The 20,290-nt window shown below is 36.3% G+C and overlaps 1 protein-coding gene and 1 long non-coding RNA gene across 3 annotated transcripts in view; one reads left to right on the top strand and one right to left on the bottom strand.

The window, feature by feature from the left end:
* FGF7 (fibroblast growth factor 7) overlaps window positions 1–2,121 on the bottom strand; it is a 30,626-nt gene extending 28,505 nt beyond the window's left edge. Inside the window, exons 1-2 of one of the 2 annotated variants that reach the window (XM_075504194.1) lie at window positions 1,967–2,121; window positions 865–1,059 (exon numbers count right to left, since the gene is read on the bottom strand). In XM_075504194.1, the coding sequence (XP_075360309.1) occupies window positions 865–1,059; window positions 1,967–2,006 (235 nt within the window). In that variant the 5' untranslated portion in view covers window positions 2,007–2,121. Of the gene's footprint in view, window positions 1–864; window positions 1,151–1,966 lie in introns of those variants that run through there. The other variant, XM_075504193.1, reaches the window with a different exon arrangement.
* The window catches only part of LOC142411719 (uncharacterized), a 91,170-nt gene that overhangs the window by 44,614 nt on the left and 26,266 nt on the right, over window positions 1–20,290 (top strand). The window lies entirely within an intron of this gene.

The following is a 20,290-nucleotide window of genomic DNA, read 5'->3' as shown; positions in this document are numbered from 1 at the left end:
TTTTCTTATAATTTTGTTTTGAAATATGCCATATTATCCTATGTGTTTTCCTGTTGTATCTTAATAATGTCTTTTCAAGTAGATGTCATATTTCTCTAAATAAACAATGTATTTTTAATAACATGAACACCAAAGTGGCAAAAACGGCGACTGTAAAATTGGTGCCTTCAAGTGTAAATGGAAGATATATAGGTATTTGTGTGAAAAATACAGATTAGTACAACAAATCTTTTGCCATTTCAAAAATTGTATTTGGTACAGCTTTGCAAAATATTATATGTCCATTCTCTCTAGATGAGTCATGTTTTTGGAAGAAAGGGGAGAGAATATTTTTTCAGCATCATGATCATTGTAATAATGAACTGCAGAAACTATAATAGATTTTGTTCCTGGCTTGGCAAACTATCTAAAAGATTTTGCAAGAGAGTTTACATAATTCTTTCCATTGAACTTTCTAGTATTGCATATGTTTTAATTGTTAACTCAAACACACCAAACTTTTAGGTAGTTTGTGGACTATATAAATGTGGTTTAATGTTTCATAAGTATTTTATGAGCAGAGTTTATGGTTATACATTTTCATACCTACAACCTTAATTCACTTGTTAAAATAGGCTCTCTGTTTGCTAATAGTTACCAGCTGTAACTAATACATTAGCAGATCTACAGTGTAGTATTTAAAATGACGCATTTCAAAATCAATAACAAATGTCCTGCTGTAGGATTAATTGGAAAACTTGTCTTATACAATGGTCAGTACTCTATACAAAATTCTTTCGAAATTACTATAAATCAAGGAGTAGGAAACAATGATGTTTAAATTTCTAAAAACTTAGAAGTAGGAAAAGCAAAAATATTACTTACTGTAGTTGTTGTTTGCTTCTCTTGTCCCTTTTACTTTGCCTCGCTTATCAATCCTCATATACCACTGAGTTCGACAGAAAAGTCTTCTCACTCTTACATCCCCCCCTTCCATATAATCATAGCTTCTGGTATGTCGCTCAGGGCTGGAACAGTTCACATTTGTAGCCATTTGCTCTGGAGTCATGTCATTGCAAGCTAAAGATATAGTGCCCATTAGAAAGATAATGTAAAAGTATGATCTGTAGAGCAAAATTGGCAGGATCCATGTCAGTATCCATTTGTGCATTATAGTGCAGTGTTCTGGGTGTTCATGAACAACATAATGAAAACTAAATCTCAAGTAGACTGTTGCTCTTAGGTCACCGACCTGCCTTCTGTCTTTACGAGTTACAGATTCATTTAAATGAGATTGTTCCCTCTTCTAGAATTCTGATCGTTATTCCTTAATAGTTAATGGCGAAATAGAAGAGCTTCTTAAATATCTCTTCAGTCAGAATATCCTTTAAAGACACAAGTTATAAAAACCTTTGTTGTCGTGACCTTCTGTACTACTTGAATTTGCTGCTTGCACTGAAAGTAAAAGATCTGTGAGAAAAGGTGCATGTATAAGTCTTTATACTCAATTGTTACAAACGTGCAAGGATACATTATGCTACTGAAAAGTACTATACATAAATGTATGACATGCTAAGCTGATTTCTAAAAATATGCAAATGTATATACAATAGATATCTCTCACAACTTTTTACATAAACAGACATTTAAACTGATTGTAAACATAGTTCTGTCTTCGGTTTTAAGTCCTTCCAAAAATCCCTTATTGATTCAGTTGAACTACTTTCTCATGCATAGTAAAATTCTGCTGATTAGTTCATACCTATATATTCACTATTAGCACAATCTACCAGATAACTTTTCTCTAGTTCAAATTTCAAAACAGACCTCATAGTCTTAGCCCTGTATTTTTATTCCTACCCTTTTCAGTTTATTAATAGAAATAGTTTTCTTAATGCTTTTTTAGCATCTAGCATATACAAATGAAGATAAAAGTTACTAGCTATTAGAAACTGTTGACTGTTCTTGTAAAGGACAGATAACTTACTTGTTCCTGTTGATAAGAGCTGGATACCCAAGTATTCCATTTCTGTTGTCTGCTTTTTGCAACATGAGACACTCTACTGTAGCTACAAACTTTCTCAGCTCAGAAAGACTCCACCAGAATTATAATTGTTTCCATAAATCAACACGCTGGAGAGATGGTGTGTATGTACTTATGCGTGCGCGTGCATGTGTGTGTTGAGCCTGTTGTTCAGTCCTTTTCGATAAATACCTTTGCTGACCTCACTTGGAAGCAATTAGAATTTAACCAGTCAGCTGTCAGTTGAATGCACGAACAAAAATAAAAGGAGAATTGCATTGTATCGTGTCCAATGGTCATCAGAGGGAGCTATGTACATAGTTTATACTTTAAACCTCCAAGAATCTACTTTCTAAAAACATATATTCTGTGGTGTGTGGATAGAATTGCTTCGCATGCTAGCTAGTGTTTCTGTGCTTTGATTTAAGGACAGAAAAATACTGACCTAAAAAATTCCTCCTTCTGTCTTTTGTACTCACACACTTATCTCAGTTTGCTTTCAAATCTCGTCTGCAGTTTGGTGGATTCATAGTCTGCTTAGTGCCTTTCTGATGGACGTATGAAATATGTGGGTCCATTAGGTACTGTGAGAAGGGTGTGCTGTAGCCATTATAGATCATGCAGTATATTTTTATATCATGGACTTGAAAAGAGGAACAACTGCACAGAAGATCACTGAGATTTTTATTTGATCAGCCACTAGGTGAAAATGAGAATGTATATTTGGATGTTTCAGTCTGACATTCAAACACAACCTTTATCAGCATGAAGGAGAAATTGCTACTAGGGAACAGCCTTCCTTAGCGTACATAGTTATTAGTTCTTGAAACTCACAACACGAGAATGAAAAGTGGCAGCAATGCAAGAAAAACCCTTATACTGCATACCAACCAATGGGTGACCAGCAGGCTTAAAATACAGAGAATCAAAATAATGGGTAGATATGCCTGGTTTTCTGCTTCTATATGCTGATTTCCAACTTTGGCACCAGTCTGCTATCCAAAATCCATGTTCCATTTCACTCTTAAATTCTGTTGAGTTTCTGGTGAATGTATTTGTAAAACATACCGAAGCAAATTTTTCAATAGCTCCTTATTCTGTTTAACTTCCACACCGTTTATGTGAATACAGACCCTCAGACCCTTTAGTAAATAATAGTAACAAGGAAAGTTTGGAATTAATCCATGTATTAAGAATAGTTTACTTACCTTTAGTTGTCTATACTTCATAATATAATGCAGTTTATCATTCCCTGCTTTTATCCCACCCCCACTCCTTCCTCTGGGTAGAAATGGGTAACAGTTACCTCTTAAAAATGAAGTAAACTGTAGAGGCAGTTAAAAATCATAGGGAAGACATACATGCCACCTTGTGGTGAGGGGGACATAAGTAAATTGGGGTTTTTCACTGGAGTGGTACAAAATGAGCATAAGGGTGTATGGCACCATGCAACCTTGTGTTACTTAGCCTTTCCTATACATAAACACAGAAAATGAGTAATTTCCTTCCTTAACATCCTCAGCTTCCTTCTCAGCGCTCACTTGGATTAATCTCATTTGTCACTCGCTTTGCATTCTTTTTTTAACCATTTTCACTCGAAGTCCAAAGTTGATCAACTTTTCTCATCATTATCTCCATTTCAGCATATTGAGCTCTTCCCCATATTCGGTGGCTCAGCCTAATTTTCCTAGTTCAGCAAAAGGCTCAATATATGCACCTTAACGATATGAAAGGTATGGCACTTAGGGCTTTCAAAGGTTGGATGCCTGCAGTAGATACACAAAGAAGTGGCTTTCTTTAAGTTAGCTGTAATCACAGTTTACAACAGTTATTTCTAGTTTGACTTGTATCTTGTCAACCCATGACCACTGTTCTGACAAGTGGGGACTGAAGTGATTTATCCCAGTTGTGGTTTTTGCCAGTACATTTGCTGGGTTTATATCAGTATGTTCTCTGATCCATTCCACAGTCTGAATTCAGAATGATAGCAATGAAAAAAATTTGTGGTATTCAAAAGGCTTATCTGTTGTGTATTATAAAGAAAGCAATCGAGGATAAAAGGTAATCTGTGTTTTACTCAGCAAAGTAGGATGCAAGTAGAAGTGTTTTTGTAAATATTCTGGGTCTTTTATGTGCAATACCAACTTTCACTTTTGGATTCATACTGTTTTTAATTTTTCTTCTTCCTTGCTAACTTATTGTTCCTGACAGTTAGTAACAGGAGAAAAAATAACATACCTTAGTTTTTGGTTCCAGAAAGCTGGAGCTATTCATGGTCCAGGCATAGGCATGTATTTCTCTTGGCTCTGAAAAAATAAATACTTGCTGTAAGTGTGGTTTTTAAGTGCTGCTTCAGTTCAGATCTTTATGAAGTTTTGTATTTAGAAGAAATGAAAAGCAGTTTAAATAAGGCACTAGCTGTAAGTTTAGTCAGTGAACAATGCAGTTAATCTTTAATTACTGCTGGTAACATTCATATCCTCACGTTTTCTAATTATAGAATAACTTTTTTCCACAATGCTTTAACTGCAGTTTTATTTAATCATACAGTTTTATGTCTTGCTATACAAGAAGTACAACTGCCTATTTTTTAATGAAAGGATGCCATCTTGATCTGCATATGCAAGTCAGGATTCTTTGCGTAAATCTCTGATCCCTTGAATGATCCAACCCACTTCTGTTTAAACCAAGTATAACTAATATCTCTCTCAAATTGAACTGGTTTAGTTTTATGGAAGATTTAGCTTGACTTGCACTTCTATCTGCTTACAAATGTGCATGCCCAGGGCTTTGCAAATCCAATCCCAAGCAAGTCCTTAATGCTATATAGAAATTGTCCACCTAAAATGCTAGTGATTTTGCATTTCTTTGGTGAGATTCTACTTGAAGAAATGTGTTAAGGTATCAGGACCACATGAAACATGAAAATGTGCAAAATACACATGCTGTAAGCCATCCTTCAATATTTAAACCTGCCCCCTTTACGTTAACCCATGCACTGGTTCCTGCTTCCTAGTCGATAGACAGTTGTCCACAGCATTGCTACAGTGCACGTGCTGAAAAGAAAAAAGTGGAAATTAATTGCAAGCACTTTGCTTCCCAATATGAAGATTGTGCATAGGCCTCCTCTTCAAATAGAAACAGCTTAATAAAGTCTATTCCCTTTTCCCTCACATAGGAAATTACTTTTTGCCCTTTTAGATGAAAACATGACTATAGGGATCCATGCTTTCCTCATCTCCAGGCTGGCCTGTTGTAATATGTACCGCCCAGGTTTGGCATTGTGTCATGAATGTGACTTTTTTTTAAAACCTCTATTTTGTCCAGCTTGCCCTCAGGGCAACACATACCTGCTACGAAACTATCATTCTGCTGCTCGTTTCCTGATCCATTTCAAATTTGCTTTAGAACATCTTCCAGAACTTTCAGAATTTAAGACAGTAGGAAGATAAAAATCTCTGTATCAGACTTTAAACCTAAGATGTTGGGTTTTAATAACCCGTGGCAATAGCTAAAATGGGATTGGAAGGTCCTATGGAAAAAATTCCGCAGATGTGAAGGTGCTAAATGTTCTCATGGTTAAATCCTTATCCTTAGCTCCCTGCTCTCAGGGTTAGATCAGGGTTGACTTTTGCTACATGCAAAAGATACAAGAAAAGCGCTGCTGTTTGTGCAAATCTTTTGTCAGCATCGATATCTGAAAAACAGCACAACATGCATGCATAATAAACTCATTTTAACAGGGCAGTAAAAACAAAAGAGACATGAGGAATATGCACTTCAGTTTGGATTTATCTTTTTAGGTTGTAAACTTAAGTGTAAACATAAGATTAAAAACCATAATTATGAATCCTTTGTCTGCCTGACTATAAGAATGTCTTTTTCTTTTTGGTAACTGGTATGGGTTATTAAAATCGTATTGAAAAGACAACAATAAATTTTTCCTAGCAATTGTCAAAACAGATCCCTTAAACATCATTCATTTCTTTGTTTCCTCCTATTCATCCAGATCATATTGAGCTGATTTAAATCTACAGGAAAATTGGAATAGGATGCAGTAGATACTAAAAAAAAAAAAAAAAAAAAAAAAAAAAACCCAAACCCAAAACCAAACTATCAAATAGTTGACAACTGTATAACAACTTCCTTTTTTGTTAACTGGCTACAGCAAATGTTTTTTTATATAGCTTATTTTAGGGAAAACAAAGGCTGGGAATACCTTAGCTCAGTCAATAATAAACTTAAAAGGTAAAGCTTTTTTCACTAGGACGATGGAGTATCACGATACTGACTTTTGAAAGAGAGAATGAAAAAAGAATGCAATGGCAGTCAGATGAATCCTTCCTTTCCGAATGGAGTTTGCCCACCATATGGTTATGATAGGTCTCCTTGTTATTCATAGCTTGATAACCCTCAGCTTCAGGGAATCCTACTTCTGATGACATCAGGACGCTCAGACTGTGATTATCATAACCTGAGATGTCGTTGCAAAATTGCATTGTAACAGTACATTTTTGGTGGTGATACAAAAAATAGAGAAATTATATGAGAAAATACTGAGGAGAACTTGTTTTCTTGTTTATCTTGTTTATTACCAGGTATGAAGTTCAGAGGTCTCTCTTTCTGAAGTGATCCATACATTTGTATGCAAATTCTACTTTTACCAAAATCACTACTTACCATGTAGTGATTTCTTCTGCCTGATGTTAAATACATTCTTTAAAAAAAATAATAAAAGAATGTGTAGCATCTTTTCATATACACAGATGGTTGGATAAGAATCAGCTTTAAGACCTATATTTGTGGAACTTTGCTGAAGTATCTTCTTAAAAACTTGCAGAAAACTATTGTCCCTCAGACTTTACATGCAATAATTACATTTTACGTTAGTAAAAATAAATATAGAATAACATATTCATGTTTAGCTTTTAACTCAGATTGTAGCTATACATAGGTATGAATATTGTGTATAATTCAAGACTGGATTATGCAAATTACTTCTGTGTTTTTTTCTTTTCTTTTTAAGTGGTCAAACAAGCTAGCCATTTTTAACCCTTCACAGAGGTCCACCTATAGCATAACTATTATTGTCATTTACTCGGTGGTTAAACGTTTTATGGACCATATAAAAAATAATTTATGAATAACATCTGAAGCAAGAATAAAGCTTTGTCGCCATGATAATATAGATCCATTATAACCCTGTCTATCTGCTGCTCTTTTAATCTTAGAAAACAATTTTAGTTCCTTCTAATTGGAGACCACCTGAAGGCAGATTTTGGAGGACAGTTTTCAGCCTTTTTTTTTTTTATAGTTTTGAAACTGTGGCTTCATTGATCTGCTAGTACTACCTATATACTTCATTGAACAAAGGTTGACTGAGAATGAGAGTAGAAAATTATCCTCTTACTCAAATATTTCTTTATATCTCTAATTAAAATCTAGTCATGGAAAAGAACTAGACTGTGCAAATTATATGGTCCTCTCTTCGATTTGCACCACAAGTTGCACTCCTTGATTAAACCACAATAAAGCTGAAATTATTAGTAGACTTCCAGTAACTACCTGTTGGCATCTAGTTAGATGGCAGTGCACTAAGCACTGCATTTTCTGATGTAAAGATGCTACCAGTTAAAGTCAGAAAGAAAAGACTGTTAAAAGGATTAGTAAAAATGTACAGCAATTATAATGGCACATGACTTAACATCTTACACAGATACATACCTGTTCATAATGAAAGGACTTGCAATATCACTTAGTGTTAGGCAACCTTACACGTACCTGTGTAAGGTAGTCTATAACTCATCTGAAAGTGAGCTGGCTGTGCAAAAAGAAGAGATAGCAACTGGTCAGAATTTGGGGAAAAATGCTTTGGATGGGAGAGCACTAGGATTTAATTAGGAGATTGGGATTGGGCACTCCCAGTAATGTGCAGAGGAGAGAGAGGCCAGCACTGAAGAGAGAAAGTTCAGAAAGGGAACTGGGGAAATTTGAGGAAGGGACAGGGACCTAAGCATGGAGGTCGTGGGTCAGTAAACAAGGAAAATAAACCAGGAACATTTCTAAAATCCTAAAGTGAAATGAAGCTTTACAGAGAAGCAATTTCTTCAGCTGCCCATGGGCCTACATTGCAAATCTTTTGGCGTGGCCCAAAATATTAGGTGCCTCTGTGTGCTTACAGCTGCCTTCTACAGCTGTGAGTTTGTCCAATTAAATAGGCATGATAGATCCAAAACGTAGTGCCCCTATTGCATACTGAGGTGTAAAAATTCTCCTGTGATGGAGTTTTAAAAACCTAGGTTCACACATATACACACTCTACATTGAAACGTTATTAATGCTGTGAAGTAAAACGCTCAAAAGGCACAAAATGCTAGTTATCCATCTCGTGCATTAAATCAGGGAGGGGACTTGTGAAGAAAAGAATGACGATAAAAATTAAAGTCTGTATCATAGTACATACTCACAGACACAATCAAACCAATGTTATCAAAGTAAGCTCTTGGCATCTCCATATACTTCAGCAAGTCCAGTATTTCACCTGAGGTTTAACGTGGATTCCTCCTCTACGATTCTATGTTGTTTGGAAGTGTCTTAAGTCTTGAGATTTAACTAGACATTTTTTCAGTGACTTGCTCTTTTCTATACGAAGTAGGCAATAAAGCAGGTTGGTATAATCAGTACGAACAAATGCAAAATAACAAAATGTGAGACTGTATATGGCAGAAATGCTACTGGATTACTACTGTGTATTTAATATTTGATTTTAGGAAACAGCTGGAGTAAGACCTTTCCTAACCTTCAGCTAATTATATGGCCTATTATTACACATGTTCTAAAAGCAAAATAATGTAGGGGAAAAGTGCCCTGTTCCCCTGCAAAGCTGTGCTGTTTGTAGAGTGTTAAAAACTCACCAGTAGATTCAGAACAAGAGCAATTCTCTGTAATGATTGCATTATTTATTACCAATCTGTCAGAGACAGGAACACCACTTAGTCCCAAAAATGTAAGGTTTTCCAGCTGTTTACCATTTGAATGGTAGATAAGCATTTGCTGAACTGAGGGAATCTAATAAAAGGGTGCCTTTACTAGAGAATCTGTGTTAGTAATTGGTTTACGGAGTGCACTCCACCACATTTCCTCACTTTTTCCATTCCCTCACTCACTGATAATGAAGTCCATGATATCCTACTAAATCTATGTAAATTCAGGCCAGAATAGTCATTTGATAATCTAGCAAGGGTGTGAAAGGAGGATGTAAAGTGCTAGGAATCTGAGTGCAGTTCACTATATCAAGTGCAGGGTTAGAACAAGCATCTCGGCGTCATTCCCGAGGCATCTAGTGTGGGCATGGACTGGTGAACCAGTTTTTCTAATTATAAAAAAAAGAAAAGAAAGTGTCAAAATACCTTTGCATTCAAAGTAGCAGGGCAAATTGAGACTATGTCAAAACTGCAGCGTTTCTTTCAGAGCCCCTGCAAGAGAGTTAGGCAAGATGGGACACTATTGATTTCAAACTGACTGTAATATAAAGATGCCTAGAGAGAGGATTACCAGATAGTTTATATTGCAAGTATATAGCACCATCCTGCTCCTCTGTCCATGTAGTTCTGTAGACTGAAGGAGTGATCCCTTCTATCTGTGAACAGCTGTACTTCCAAGAGCTTAAATGTCTCCCGCTGCAGCTGTTGCTCTGTTAGATGGTTATTGGCCTGGCTTGTGGCATCAGCAAGGATTGAATTTTGTCAGCAACTGATGAAGGTCAGGCTTTGAAACAGATCTTAATCAGAATTGATGTTGTTCTGATCTGCCTCTTTCCTCCTGGCTTATTCTGCTTATCATAACTATCACATTACTGAAATAATTTCTACCCTTTTAAGATTAATTCCAGTTGCTAGTTTTTCACACTTACTTTTGACAAAGGCTGTCCATTGCAACTAAAATATTCTCCAACCAAACCTAAATATTACTGTTATGTGAAGCTGGAATGCAGACCATTTGGGAGGTGATAGAGAGAAAGAGAGGGGGGAAAAAAGCTTAGGACTAAGGGATCTGTGTATTCCCTTCTTCCCCATGGCAGCAAAACTTTTTAATCCTATAAAAGAGGAAGGAAAACTTGATTCCCTCATAGGAATTTGTCTAGTGGAGTGGTAACTTTTCCTTATCAGCTTTTTATGATATTGGGTTGAGCGCATCTGCAGCATATGTCTAGTTTGTACCTCTTGCATCCCTGTTGGCTCTGCCATACTTGGCAATGTTACTGCAACAGAGACATCTTCTGTAGCAGAAAACTTTTTTTGACTTGACTTTGTCAGCAGACTGTATGAATACAACCCATTTGCTTCAAGGACTTAAATGGTACAGATTGCCTTGCCCTGTACATCATGGGTGAAAAACTATGGCACATGGGTGAAAAAGAAGTTTGAGGAATAGCTGTTCCTAAGAATGCTAGTTATTCACTTAGGCAGTAGAAATAATGTGATTTTGGAGGCTATTGACCACAAATAGTAAGTCCATAAAACAATTCATAAATAACCAATACCCTGAAAAATGCTTTTCATATCTATTCTATAAATATACATACACCAGGCTGATTTTTCCAGTTACATTCTAAATGAAAAAAAAAAAAAAAAACCAAACCAACAAAACCCCAAATCCCTTTTGTTCCCCCAGAAACAAAAGGTTTTGTGGAAACTTTTTTCACAGTGAGTAGGTGTATCAGCTCCCACTGAAGTTACTGTGCTGAACTACATCATGCTGAGGTACAGAATGTGGCAGTCCCTTGACATGGCAGTCAACTGAACAAGTATTTTTTTTTTAAATTCTGAAAACCACAGAATAAGAAGATACAAAATACTTAAGAAAAGTTACTGAAAAGCTTTTTTAAGAATTTTGACAAGCAGTTTTTTGCTAGTTAACCACATTTCAATAAAATTCCTCTCTGAAGATCATGCCGTTGTTTATTTGTTTGTTTCATAGCATTGTTAGACATGAACAATACATTGGCAATGCCTGGTATGAATTCTTGGTCTCTAAAAAGTCTCTGGTGAATAGTTTATCAAATTTAACATGTATTCTATAATCTTGAGTTACAGATTAGTTTTTCTGCTTGAGTAAATGGGCTGTCCCCTTCCTGATTGTTCCTGTTGGTGACTAAAACTTTTTATATCTTTTCTTGATTGAGAAGCCTGTGGAAGAAAAGGCAGCTCTCTTAAAGTATCCTAAAATCCAGGGGCTTGTTACAATTCTTAGACTCTATGAGGATTGTGAGGTTTTATCAGTGATCCCCAATACCAACATGATTTTGATAGCCATTACTTCAACAGCAATAAGAAGATATCTTTTATAAGAGTCTCCAGTTGTACAGCTGTGGAAAAAAATACGTGCTAATGCAAAGAAAGATCACCTCTGTACGCACAAGTTGAAGTAAGGTTACATGAACAATGTTAATTCTGGTATTTCCCAAATTCAGAGTGCTTGACTTTGTGATCTTAATTCTTTTCTGATATTGGAGTAGTTGATAGTTATAGTTGTTGATTTACACAGTTTTCAGTGTGAGGAGGAGGAAGTGCAGGATCACAAAACTTTTACAAAACCCCAAAGCTGCCATTTATTCCATTACAAATATTTTGTTCTGTGGAAATATTGTTTCTTATGCCTCCAGAGGGGTCTTTGCAATGTCAAATCAAGGTACTTCTGCCTCTTTCTTCAATACAAGGGGCAAAGAATTTTACTTAATACCCTTCTAACCATCTCTGTAACAGTTATAGGCACCAGTATCTCAAACATAGCCGAAAATGTCTCCGAGAATGGAACTTTGATCCAATACCAGTCTTTCAACATCCACAAGTACTGCTTCTCATGCAGGTTATTGTCTGAGTATACAAGCTTGGTAAACTTTTGTATGAGGGCAGTGATGGGTGTCCTCAAGTATCCCAAGGGGCCTGTTAATGTACAAGCAGGTGCTGGCATGTGGAAGAGAATGGAGAACCAGCTATGGGAAGAGGGAAATTAGGAGCATTAAAAACAGTGGAAGAGAAGAAATAATGGAAAAGAGTTGGGGAACTCCCAGAAAGGAGGAGAGGGATGTGAGGCCTGGGGAGGAACAGAGGAAAGTAATGAGGTCCTAATGTATGTAGTATGTCAGAAGAAATGGGAGCTAGAAAATAGGGGATCCCCAGAGGTAAACTGGGGTCATTTTAAGAAGGTGCAGGGGAGGAATCAAGGAATTTCTCATATAAATTCCATCTTCTTCTGTCTGATGCTTTTTCAAAACCTATCTAAGAGAAATAACACGCTGTACTGCATGGAATCTTTCATTTCTAAGTTTTGTGTAAATATATTTAATATTCAGTGTATTTTGGCTTTGGTAATCTGCAGTGAAGGACTTCTAGGGATGGAGTAATTACTGTACCACATGGTGACAAAGCTTTGTTCACACAAAAAGTAAGATACTGATACCCGAAAATGTTTGTTCATGAGAACTAGAAGTAAGTTATCTCTTCTGCCTTTATATAGTGTGCTATTTCAAGCCAAGTTTTGCAGGCCTGATTGTGTGGCCTATGCTTTTCCTGCTGGAAGTGACTCTTAGCTGCAGCAAAATGACCTGGTGCAACTGGGACGGTAGTCATTAGAATTGGTGCTGAGCAGGATCAACCCAGTCTCTCTTCTAGCTCTTCTGAAATTAAGGTAGATAAGTGAGAAAGACATCCATTATTATTATTAATTTCTTCTACTCAAGTGAAGAAATCCATTCTTCTCCATGCTTGTCAAAGGCGACTGCCACCCTCTTCAGTCGTCTCTGATTCCTGGCCTAGACGTCTCTGATTCCTGGCCTAGACGTAAAGGTGCAGGGGAAAAAAATGATGGCTTCACTAGGGCCACACTGATATCTGCAATAGAAGCTGTGGCGTTGAGGATTGGTCCTGTAGTTTCCTTTGTGATTTGTGATCCCTGTTCCTTTGTGAATGGAAAAGTTGGTCTTTTCTAATGCATGTGAAGGAACAGCTGGTCTACTCCACGAAACAGCACCATTAAGTCATACTCAGTCTTCAGGGTTGCAGATACTGGCCTGCATTTAGCACAAAAAGAGCTCCCATCAGCATTGGCATGAAGATAAGGCTTCCATTTACTGCCTCTCTGGAGTCGAAGATAGATACTTTTCTTGGAACCTTCGTATCATACTTACAGGCCAGTAAACCAAAGTGGTATTCCTGTAAAACACTGACGTCTAAATGTAAATTAGTCTTTTTTTTTCCTATGAGCTTTATTTCTTGTGGATTTATGAGCAAAACTGAAAATACTGATTTTTCTTTGTTTTAGTGTTGGCTGGTGCACCCAATTTTAAGATAATGGTGCACTGGAGTATAATCAAAATAGGTGTCTGAAGAACTAGATTGTTTTATGTTTCTTAGGGATTTTTTTGTGAAAGAGGAGAGTTCTGGTTTTGAGTGTTTTTCAGTTCCTGCCCCACCCTTTTAAAAGATACATATGCTCTCCCTCTTCAGTTTTGAGAAACACCCCCAGGGCATCCTTTTTATTTGAATTGATTTTCTGGTTGTTTATCTTTTTCAATCTGGTCATGAAAAGCACATCTGGTTCCTATTTTAATCAGTATTCCAGTGGGAACAACATCATATTATAGAAGGCTAACAATGCTAAAATAATAATCCATAATGATGCAACTTCTGGTAATTTAAAACTGTTTTATCCACTGTTTTGTAGAAGTGTGTTAATGATGTAGGCCAACTGATCTCTTTGTAGATTAAACTCACCCTGGGTCCTAATAACAGAGAAATATCTGACATCCACATAGGCAAACCCTTCGAACTGTCAGGAATTCCTGTTTTTTCTGAAGTGTCTGAGCATTTTAGTACTTATGGAAAGTGCAAAACCAATGGTTGTGGAAACTAAAGCAATCAGCTGACAAAGAGATTGGGTAAAGCAGCCCCAGTTTACATGTAAACTTGTTCTGCCTTTTATTTGATGTGGTTCTGCATCTAGAGGTGATAGGGTTGGAGGTCTTTGTCTTGTTTTTCTTTACTTTGTCAGTTGATTCAGTATTTGACCTATATGGTAAGACCGCCAGAAAGTGACAGCGGTTATTTTATTAAAAAACTGTGTGCTAGCAGTTAAACTGAGACCTGCTGTTTCAAATAGGTTGCCAAACAACCAACCTTCAAGTGGTAGGATTTGTTTTCTATATTTCTTGTCTTGGTTTGAGCCAGCAACAAAGAGGAGACACTGCTATCATTTCTCTGACTAATGTATACGTATGTACTTTAGCAATTATGTAAAACTGAAACATGGTATCTATCCATTTTTCACGAGTTTGCAATAGTCCAGCAAAGCAGCAGACTCCAATACCTTATGTGATGAGGCAAGGCTTTGTTGAAGTGTGGACCTGTCTCAGTTAGTTACATTCATATTTGCATTGCCACTTACTTTAAAGTATATCCATTCTGATACCATCTCCAGACTAGGCTTCCGCAATATTGCAGAATAATCTGAAGAAGCTCTCCTTTAGAAATAACTCTGAGAGGTGGGGAGAACATACTCTTATTTATTGAGAGAGCTCTGATAACGGAGTACTGTATCTAAACCTTTCATTCAGCCTTCAAATTATTTCTTGGAAGTGTCACTTTAATATATACCTGCTTCTCCCTTGACTCTGGTTCAGCAAAGTTTCTCACTGAAGCAGGATGTAGCTTATTTTAAATTGGAAGGTCAAATTTAATATCAGTATGATAAAATCAGGAGTGACATTCTTGGCAGGATGACAGTCTTATACATTAATTATTTTAGAGACCAAACTTCCAAGTGAAAGTTGGAGCTCACGACCTCTACTTCTTTCTGCTCTAACCTGGTTTTAGGAAAAGCTAAAGCCTGACATAAAAAGAAAAATTAAAATTTTGCCAATTCAGTTTTTTGACAGGAATGGTTATGTTTTGGAGCGCTGTAACTCCAGTCACCGTCAGTGGAATTCTCCTAAAGGTCTGTGTTCTTGGTAGGAGACCATAAAGGAGGTATAGAAATTAAACTCAGCAGTAGGTTTCTCTAGTTCTCTAAGAAGCACTGCTCTTAATTTGTTTTATCAGATCACTTTCCTATCTTGAGACAACTGATTAATGGATTAATATCTTGGCACGTCCATGATTTCATTCTTTGGAGCAAAATAAGCTATTTTTCTCGCAGCTCTGAAAGAGCAAATTATAACGTCAGAGCAAAGCAATGCAAATTTTAGAGGAGCTAAGCTTTTGAAATGCTGTGTCTGAACTTCTGTAAATAATCTGTGCCTTGAGGTCAGAATATCAGGTCATGGATATCCAATGACTACACATTAAAGCAGGGGAGTCGCAGTATCTCTCATCACTAAAGTTTTTGGTTTGCTTTTTTAAATAAACCAGGAACAAGTGCAGGGTATATATAGTATCACAGCCCTTTGTTGGCAGAAGAAACGTCTTGAATAGCTTTGTTCCATCATCTTGAAACATGGAGTTAGTTAAACTGGTGAAATGTTATATTTTCAACTACCCATTTACAAGAGAGAATCTCTACAAGATTGTCAAGTGCTATTCATTGCCCTCATTTGAACGGATGCTACATTCCTGGTAGACATGAATGCATTTCAGTGGTAGATAAATGGAAATATTACTACCTACTATGTGCAAAAGTACTTTGGAACCCTCATCATATTGTACAGCTATTATATTTCTCTGCCAGATATTATAAAAAACTTTAAGAAATACTTTGCTTGGGGGGGAAATATAGAATTGAAAAGAATGGAAAGATGGAAGATTCTCTTAAATGTTACTTTGGTGAACTGGATTTTATTATTTGTTTGACTTTTATTCCTATTTTGACACTATATAACTTTAGAATTGCAGCTGTATTTTATAAATTATTCTCATCTTTAGAATGTTCTGTTTTGAAAGGACTTTCATGAGTCAAAAAATATTTTTGTTTCTACTGAAGAAGGGGGTGGAGAATCACTCTACTTTCTGTTTGGCACTTTTAGATTTCCCTAGTACCCAATTTCAAGCTGTGGTGCTGAAACAAGTTTCCAACCTGGGATGCTTTTCAAGTCATAGATGGTGTGCATTGGCTAATGTTTCTGGTGTTGAAATTATACGCTGAATACGAACCAAATTTGTCTTTCCAGATCCTTGGTTTAATTTCTAAATCCTTGTGGTCTAACTTCAAGTGCTTTCCTGTAGTATTTATCTCGTGTATCACAATTTAACGTCTACATGAGTTGCATAAGTGCTTTCAGGATATTTGGGCATTAAATGTGTAAATAATAAAAAGGAAAAAAAGCTTCCCAACATGTAAATGTATGGTTTCTGAAACTTGGCAGTTTTCTTCAGAAAAAAGTTTACAAACTCCATACCAAGGGGCATATGCAAGCAGCAGTCATTCTGAAGAAATACCAGAGAAAGTCCTTGTAACTTGGGATCATAGCTGGGGAAAGTCAGGTATAAAGAAGAGATGTACGTTTTCCAAGGCTATGGAATGAGGTAGCCATAGATCTTGGAGTTAAGTTCAGGTGGCCTCACTGCAGGAGCTTTCAGAATGAAAGCAACCACTTAGGCTGTACCTTGGAGTGTGTGTTTCACTTTCTAATTTTCTCCTCTTGTCATCATATTTTTCCTTTTTTTTGACTATTTACAAGAGAACATACATGTTCACAGTTTTCTACGTACATGTATTTAGGAACAGTGTATACGTTGTCAAACAAAACATTCCCAGAATGGAATAAAGGCTCAGTAAATGATGAGAAGTCATGGAACTTCTGTGACTTTTGAGAACTACTTTTCCGCCCCAGCCCCAACATATTGCTCAGCTAGTTGCAGCTCAAGCATGTAGGGTTTTTTCACAACTCTCTCCCTGACTTCAGTACCAGAAGCGATGCTCTTTTTGCCAAATTTTATTAGAACACTTCCCCTCCCTCTCTCCCCACTAAAAACCATTAGCTCCACCTTCTATTTTGGAAGATGCTACTGTCTTGTTTACGGAAGCCAGCTCTGGTTTTCCTTTGGCTCAGGAAACAGCTGATTTGCTAAAATTGTTCTTTCTGTGTGCATAGTGCCAATTTGGAATTTTGCTGAATAAATGAGTAAATAAGATGCAGGGTGGGTAGGAGAGACGCTGACAGAAATCTTTGGCATGAACTCACTTTCTCCAAGTAGTTAGTCAAGCAAGTTAATAAATTATAATAACTCCATGATATAATGAAATATAAATTTAGGTATAGTTTATAAAGTAAAATTTCTCTTTTTTTTCAATGGGCAAACAATTTATGAATCAGTGGCATAGTACAGCCTTTTCTGTTTCATTTTATATAGTTATACATCATTAGTTTTCTTTCACTTTGTCACTACAAGTAAGATGAAACCGGATTATATAATTTCTCTGTCCTGGAACAGAAAACCCACCTGACTTCAATGATTTTGCTTAAAAACTGATGGGATGATAAAGTCACTCTATTTAACATCCAATATTATAAGATAAGAATATTAAGAGCAGCTTTATTGTACAAAATGAAAGCAGATAAATTATCTCTGCTTTATCAAAGCTTTACACATTCTAGAAACAGATGCCTTTTCAAACCAATACAAAATTCCTAGATAATAACTTTTCAAACAATAACAGCTGTCAGAAATCAATCCCTTTTGATTAAATACTCTTGGAGTAGGCCAGATTTGTTTTAAAATTAAACACTATCACAGAATGAGTTTCTAAAATCAATGTATTGTTTTCATGCTTAGTCCAAGGAAATTCAAGTTAATCCAGAATTCATTGTATATTTCATCCCATATTTCATAATATGGGAAATCTTTTGTGACCTAAGTGAAAATGTTGCTTTTGTCTTTGCTCACAGTTTAATGAACATGTAATGCAGCTTTTTAATTTCATTTTTTCCGGTTGTTTTTATCTAGTCACAAGAGTAACAAATGAATTAGGGCTCAAATGAATACGGATTCTGTCAGTTGTGTTGCTTGCCGGGACAACTTATTCTGGCACCTTCTTGAAGAGATGAGTCAGTTCAGGAGCTTGACCTAGTCTCTTGTTTTAATTGCAAACAGATAAACATGTAAAATGAAATATTTGGAGATAAAGTTGTAGGAGAGCGCCTCACGTCATGGAGCTGGACTCCTGCGGGATCCTCTGCCACATGCCTGTGTACGCGTGCAATTCCCTGCCCAACTGCACCTGTTCAAGCTTTTTGCTATTCTGAGAATACATTTGTGTGTGTGGCAACTAGTCTGCTTTCTAAATGGAGATAAACTTCTCATGCCTTCTGGGCAACAGTAATCAGTGTATTCAGAGACTCAGATAGCATGGGGCTTTTCCAGTCGTGATTAAATTTTCTTTTTTAAAAAAAAAAGGTCAATCATTCTTTCCTTCGCTGCTGTTACTGCAATTTTAGACTAAAGGGTTTTAGGAATTCAGACGTTCTAATCTATAAATTGATGGTACAGTTTAGTGAGAAGTACTAGAGATAAGGAGCAAAACTCAAATGATTTCTCATTCATAGCCCTCATTTTAGACATTAATTTTTATTAACCAAAACCAGCTTTCTGTATTTTAGGTGATTAAAAGCAAGATGCAGTTTTACATGAAAAAAGGGTGATCCGTGGTTTATTGTCCATCTTTGAAAGGATTGCAGTTCTAACTGTCCACTCAACTTAGAAGCAGCAATAACTCCGTAACTGCACTAATGAAGCTGCTAATTGTCACAGCCAGAGATACTATCATTTGCAGGAATGTAAATCTTTGCTGATTAACTATCACAATGCTTTTCCTTTACTTTGACACCAAAGACAAGTACAATCAATATTTTATTTAACACCTAATGCTGTTTTCAAGCATGAGACCCAGTAATATAGATACAGAAGTACAAGTTATCTTTGCTCAAATGTTGCTATCTGTATTCAAAACTTAATTTCATATGAACTTAAGTGTTAGACCCTCGAAATAATATGAATAAATTTGTAGCGTTCAACTCAGATGCATCCTAAGGGTGCATATTTTTAATAAACTTTTCCTCTGATGGTGATTTAAAAGCACTCAGATTGCTGTATAAGTGGCAATAATTAATTAATGAAGGATTAGGAATTATAAGCTATCTTCTGGGACTCAAGCAGACAGGGACAAAAAAAAGGCGGCTTTCCATTACTGTGAAAGAGAAAATTATATATAAGACCAAATTTTCCAGACTTATAAAAATACTTTCAGGAAAGAAACAGTTTTAGGTAGTTTTAAGTATTTACACTGACTAAGAAAAATAGACCTCAGAAAGATCTGAGTTCTACCTACAGGACCAGTTCTTTTCTGCTTCCATCTTTGCAAATCAGGGAACGTATTAAAGTGCTACCAGGTCCTAATCAGCTGATAGTTGTTCATTCAAAATTACCATAATAATTAGAACCAGAATCTTAGCTCCTTCCTCTTTCTAAGCCTCAAATAGCCTCAGAGAATAGAAAGGCCTTGGAGTGTTTCATCATTTATTGAAAAAATGGAAGCAAGCTGAATCCCTAAAGCCTCTTGGAAGTTGCTCTTTCAATCAAAAGTATCTTGAAATCTGAATGGCAGTAACGGCGAACAGAATTTCTGTACCTGTTTTTTGGGGTGAGTTTTTTTGCATGCATGCATATTTGAATGACTAAGATATTGCTAACCATTTTTCAGGACTCGTATAAAAGGTTTGCCACCATGTTAAAAATGCATCAGCTTTTTTTTTTGCCACTGCTGTTCCTGCTGTTAGTCACAGGGTTATATGCAGTATTTAATCAGAAAGAAAGAATATATATATCTTTTACTCCTCTTATTCTTCTATCATGCAAAAATATGCAAAACGCTTTATATAAATTGGTGGCCAATAAAAAAAAGAGAGCAAATTTATTTTCATTGTGGCCTGAGTCCACTTCTGTGCCTTAAAATCTGCTGCTCTAGATCGTTGAAAAATGTTGCTAGTGTCTCCCTAGCTGAAAACAGGGGGAGATTTTTCTCTTTCAGCATGCAAATACTGCTCAGAAAGGTTCTGGAAGCATTCATGCAGCATGTAATCTCTCTGACCGGGCACACACTACTCGTGGAACTTCCTAGATATGCGTGCAACAGTCATGTGCCTCATCTCATAAAAGGGGGGGGCAGGACCCATCAAAATTCTGTCATACTTTTTTGACTAGGTAATTATAAATAAAGCCTCACTTTCAGTTGTTAATAATTCTTCATTTCTTACTTTCATTTGTGCGTATTTCATGGCATGCTACAATAACTAATGAC

This window comes from Mycteria americana, chromosome 6, assembly GCF_035582795.1.
Source record: "Mycteria americana isolate JAX WOST 10 ecotype Jacksonville Zoo and Gardens chromosome 6, USCA_MyAme_1.0, whole genome shotgun sequence".
Taxonomy (NCBI): Eukaryota; Metazoa; Chordata; class Aves; order Ciconiiformes; family Ciconiidae; genus Mycteria; species Mycteria americana.
Note: the sequence above shows the minus strand (reverse complement) of the source record. Positions and strands in the feature narration are given on the sequence as shown.